This window comes from Belonocnema kinseyi, chromosome 5, assembly GCF_010883055.1.
Source record: "Belonocnema kinseyi isolate 2016_QV_RU_SX_M_011 chromosome 5, B_treatae_v1, whole genome shotgun sequence".
Lineage (NCBI taxonomy): Eukaryota > Metazoa > Arthropoda > Insecta > Hymenoptera > Cynipidae > Belonocnema > Belonocnema kinseyi.
The window spans coordinates 117,225,661-117,231,438 of record NC_046661.1 but is presented as its reverse complement, the minus strand read 5'-3'; the positions used below and the strand labels follow the sequence as shown (position 1 = coordinate 117,231,438).

Here is a 5,778-nt window from a genome sequence, read left to right as displayed (position 1 = left end):
CTACGGTTTCCTGAGGAGATGTAGTATCCACATCCAACCACCCCCAAGCTCGGGTCCACCGATCCATCCGTGAAAACCCAGGTAGTCCCTGGATTCCCCCCAGGAATCGTCAAAATAACCCGGCCGCTCCGAGCAATCCAACGCCCCTATAAAAGCTCCCATCGCGCCATAGGCAGCCAGTAGGACGACCTTCTCCGGATTCACCCTGAAACCCCTAGTGCATGCATCAGTGGTCAAGTCCTCCAATTTCCTTGCCAACAGGCTCGCATTCCAGCAGAAGTTACGCAGTATGAACCTGTTCACGAGAAGCGAGCGACGTAACGACAATGGAGTCTCGGCAGCCTCCGACGGAAGCACAGAGATGGGAGTGGAGCTCATACACCCCAAAGCAACCCTCAGAGAGGCATGGTGGATCGTATCCAACATTCTCAGCGCGGTTGCTCTAGCTCTGAAGAAAAGTGGGGCCCCCCACTCCAAGCACACCCTGCTCAGTCCCCTATGAACGGTGAGCAGAAGGGAGGGCAAGGCGCCCCAGGAGATTCTTGCAATCACCCTGAGAATGTTAAGAGCTCTTGATGCCTTGGCGGCGATCGCCCTAATGTGAGCGATACAATTCATTTTTTGATCTAATATTATACCCAAGTAGTTGAGGGTGCATTGACTCCGAACAACTGTTCCATTGATCCTAATCGAAATGCCACGACCCCCTCCCCTGCCCCTTGAAAAGACACAGAGCTGTGACTTTGGGGTCAATATGGAAAGCCCGAGCCTCTCCAACCGGGGAGTCAGTTGCTTACAAGCCAATTTCAGCAGCTCAGAAGCTTCTCGCCCCAGAATCCCGGTGACGTAAAGCAGTAAATCGTCCGCATACATGGCCACGCTTACGCCATCTGGCAGATGTTACCCGAGCCGTCTCAGAGCCAGACTAAACAGAAGCGGAGAGAGGACTCCCCCCTGGGGCACGCCAACCCCACAAGGCCTCGGGTTGGATCTGTCGGAGGAGAAAAAGAGATACCGCTTGCTAACCAGAAAGGAAACCAAATTGAGCAGCATTGTTGGCCCGGGCAGAACTGCGTTAAACGCACCCTTAAGGTCAAGAGCGAGAGCCAACGTGCCCATGCCCCCACCAAAACCCTTCATAATGTCAGAAACTATGGAGGCCACGCAGTCCATAGATCATCTGCTGCTTCTGAAACCAAACTGAAAATCTGGGATCCAATCATTCCTCTCCGCCAAAAATTCCAATCGCCTCTGGGCCAATCTCTCGAATAACTTACAGAAAGTTGATGTTAGAGATATTGGCCTGAAGCCCCTACCACCTGGTTTAGGGATAAAGGGTACTCGGGTGTTCCTCCAGGATTCCGGGAACGAAGAGTCGCGGAACATACTGTTGAACAGGGAGTGTACGAACCTCATCGTCGGGGTCGAAAAGCCCCTTAAGACCTCGTATGAAAGTCCGTCCATGCCGGAAGATGACTTAGCCTTGCACAAAGACAGAGCCACCCGAAACTCCTCCCAGGAAAAAGACTGGTTCATACAATCCCGCTCATCGGAATTCGTAAAAGGGTCCCTCGCCTGGGGGGGAATGTCCGAGCGCACCAATTCATCCTGCAAGCCTCGAATGGCTGGCGAATCTGGGTCCGTAACTACCCCTGTATGTGGTTCCCCGGTTCGAGAAGCCAAGGCCTTAACAGTACGCCATATCCTCGACAGACCCGCTGCCGGATCCAAGGACTCACAGAAGGCTCGAAAGGACTGGTGCTTAATGCCTCTAAGCTGAGATTTGACCTCACAGTCGATCCTCCTATATAATTCCATCTCTTCATCTGTCTGATTGGCCAGAAACCCCCACATGCTTCCAGAGAGTCGCAGACGGCGCTGATGAACTCATCATATATGTTCTTGGGGACAGACCCCTCCTTTAACTCAGATCTAAGGCCCGGAATAAGACCCTCCACTTCCTCATTAAACATGCCCCAGTCCAGCGATTTAATGTTAAATCTGCTGGACGAGGAGCTGCTAAGAGCAGGGAAAGCGTCTAGCCTACCGAGGACCGGAAGATGGTCTGAGTTGTGACTGTTATCTCCAACTCGAACAGCGGAAACCGACGCCAGCGCAGCCGTAGAGAAGACAAGGTCCAAATTGTTCGCAAGACGGCCAGGACCAGAAATATAAGTGGGGACAGAGTCATTAAGAGGAATCAAGCCTCTATCAAAAACCGCGGAACACAGCTGATTGCCCATATAGTTCGTGTTTGGAGAGCCCCACATGGGGGAGTGAGCTTAAAGATCCCCACATATTATCAAGGAGCCCCTATGCGATACATGATCAATCAAGCCCTGTGCGATTCTGGCGTCAGGAGGGACTTAAATGGATAGAAAAGCAATCCTCCCTAGTGAAGATTTGATAGTTAGCCCCACTATCTCAATGTCGCTCGCCCACGGACCAGCCAAATCAATGCAATCCACGCAAAGACTCTCCCGGATCAGTATCAGTGAGCCTCCCCCTCTACCGACCGCTCTATCACACCGATAGGACAAGTAGCCCTTGATCTCGAAACCGATACCTCGAGTCAACCAAGACTCAGAGATGCAGAGGACATCCAAATCATTGAGAAAGAGCAGTGACTCAATCTCCTCCCTCTTACCTACCACGCTTCGTGCGTTCCAGTTGGCGAATTTTAAAACCTTCCGCTTAGATTCCATGCCAGAACCCTCAAAAGGACCGATCGGATGCTTTCGAGAGATCGTTGTAAGGAGGGCGGGAAACCCAGACTATATGAACTTAAACTATATCCCCAACCACGTAGGGGAATTGCACATGTTCCCCAAAATTATTCAGCTAGAATGATTCTTTGAGGGTAAAATACTAAAGATATTGATGATTGCAAGGTTAAGTTACGGAGATCTGATTGTTATGACTACCAAATTGAAGCACCTTGAACAAAATAATAATTCAATATAAGTATTCCAATTCCAAACTCTATCAAATATTTCGACTTAATAAGCGAAATTAAAATATTAGTCTGCCGTTCTTTAATTTAAACAAAATCGATTTAAAATTCTTTAACTTGAGTATGCCGATTTACAATCCCTTGATATTTAATATATTTAGTTCAAACTCCCAAATTGAAGCCTCAAATTATATATTATAAATATAGATATCAAAATTATAAGATTGATCTATTTGCGCATTATCATCTTGATATTTAATTCAACAATTTCAATTTAGTTTCTCCAATTTGAACATACCTCCAAGAATTCTTCAAGATAACAAGTCTCTAAATTGGGTTGTCTCGCCATAAACAAGCATACACATATTTCAAGTAAGATAGCATTAGCTCAACGATTCCAGTTTATGATCATTCAATTTAGATACTTCAGTTTTAAACTCTTCATTTAAATATTTCAACTGAATAAACGAATTTAGAATTTGCCTGCTTCCAAATTAATATTTAATTCCCATAGTTCGAAACATTCAATAAAGGTTCAATAATACTAGACAACAATTATGGTAAATTAAAGAGATTTCTAACATTTCGAATGACAACACATAAATAAATATTTCCAGTTTAGATGTTTTAGTAAAGTTTAAATGAATTAAGACATTTCCAAAAGACTCCAAATAGTATGCAGGAATTTAAGTAGTTTCAAGAAAGATTCATCCATTTAATATGTTTATTTATTAAGAATTCAACTAGCTTTAAGATATTTAAATGATTTGAAAATTCCGAGATATTTTTCGAATTTCCATTGATTAAAGGGTGGGAGGGGATTTGCCAAGGTAAGTAGAGAGGTTTCCAGGGGTTTAATTTCTAAGGATTGCCCAGTGTAAATTCGGCTTATGTTTATGGAGTTTGAGAGTTTTAATGTCTTTACAATGTTTAATATACTTCAAAAATTCAGGAAATATTTCCAAGGGTTTAGGTTTAATCGATTTTAAGTTATTTCAAAATTTTCGAGAAGTCCCTCAAGATTCGGATTTATAAAATTGAAAGGTTTAAAGCGATTTCCAGAACTTTCAGTTTAACATGGATTTATGGGATTACAAGAATTTAAGCAATTTCAAAAAATACCTGATTAAAATTAAAGATTTAAACGATATTTGTGTTTTTTTAGCAGAAATTCCAATAGATTGAGAGATTCGGAATTATTCCCGCCGATTCAATGTGATTTCAAAAATTAAGTTTAAAGTGCTAAACGGAATTTTAAATGGTATAAAATTCATAAAAATAATTTCAATGGCTTCAGAGATTACTCAGTTCCCGAATAATTCCAAATATTTATAGATATCTCGAAATTTACAGAATTCGGCGGAATTTAAGGATTTAAGACGCTTTATGTGGTTATTAACATTTCAAGCGACTACAAGGACATCAGTTTAAATCATTTAATATCCTTCCAAATTTAAGTTTAAAGAACCCTAAATAGTATAGACGGTTAAAGATTTCAAAGAATTTAATAGCTTTAAAACATTTACCATTAGTCAAAACTTACAGATGTCCAGAAAGATTCTCGTAAATTTAAAAGATTTGTTGGATTTTAAGATGGATTCAAGTAAAGATATTTGACGCATTCCGTATATCCAAGTATTTCTATGGATTTAAGAGGCCTGTCGATAAGAATTTAAATGAAGTTCTTTAAAATTTAGGGAGCCTCAAAAATGGTAATTTGAAAGAATGTAAGCTAGTATAATGAATACTCTCGGAAGGCTCAATGAGGAACCAATCGGATCACCCTGGGAAAGGTTCAAGAGCTAACTAGGTGGGTTGTTTGGGTTTTGTATGGTATGCTCGGAGGAGCGACTAATGTTCAATAAGGAAGAAACAGCGACCTTGAGCTGATCCTCTAAACCCTCCAGCTGATCCATGTCGGAGTGATGGAGGGAAAAGGGGGCTTCCGGTGCCCGAAATTCCGGAGGGCTGCTGGAAGAGGATTGGATAGTCTGGGGAGCGGAGGAGCCTCGGCCGCCAGGATGGCATAAACCCATTTCGCTCAGAGCCGCCTCCGCCTTCTGGAATCCACAGTCATTCCAAAACCGGAATTTCATTACCTCGAATTCAAAGAGATAGATTCCACAGATCCTAGAAGAGGACATGTGCTCTCCCCCACAATTGGCACAGAAAGATGACCTTAGGAATCCTTGAGCAGGCAAACACAAATTCCACCCATTCATCCAGGGTGCCATCCTGCTTGGTCCTGCGCCTAATGGAGGTGATGGACGATCTAACCTCCTCAGTGGTCCTGCTCAAGATTTCAGAGGCAGAGTACCGCACAGCAACACCGTTGACAATTGCTTTTTTATGAATTAGAGAGGGGGGATGGAAACAGTCTACCCAGAAAACCTCAGCTCGTGGGAAAGTACCAGGGTGTTCGCGTCCTCCATGCTATCACAGAAGATCTTTACTCGGTTCTGCCAGTTCCTGTATATCTGTCGGGGACCAGCAATGACATTCCTAATCCTATCCGCCAATGCAAGGGGATCGTATTTGCTGACATTTATGCCTCTCGTACTGCATTCTAGGAAGACCAGATTCTTAAAAAATGTAAGCTTAAGCTTTAAAATTTTAAAGATTTCTTATAAACATAATACTGTTCTTCAGTTTAAGACTACAGTTTCTATCTCTAAAAATAATTGTTCTTCGGACATTTAGTATACATATGAGGTCATTATTTCTTTGTACGAGGGTGGATTGATAAGTTTCCGGCCTGACCAAGAGATGGCGCCACTAGGCCTACCTTGAGGTGGCGTTCTATAGTACCATCCTTAGATAGCTTG

General features: G+C 43.2%; 1 protein-coding gene across 1 annotated transcript; it reads right to left on the bottom strand.

The window, feature by feature from the left end:
* On the bottom strand, positions 1-873 carry LOC117173852. Its single transcript, XM_033362499.1, has one exon. It carries the CDS (start codon positions 871-873, stop codon positions 1-3), a length of 873 nt encoding a protein of 290 aa, XP_033218390.1.
* Between the last annotated feature and the right edge of the window lie 4,905 nt (positions 874-5,778).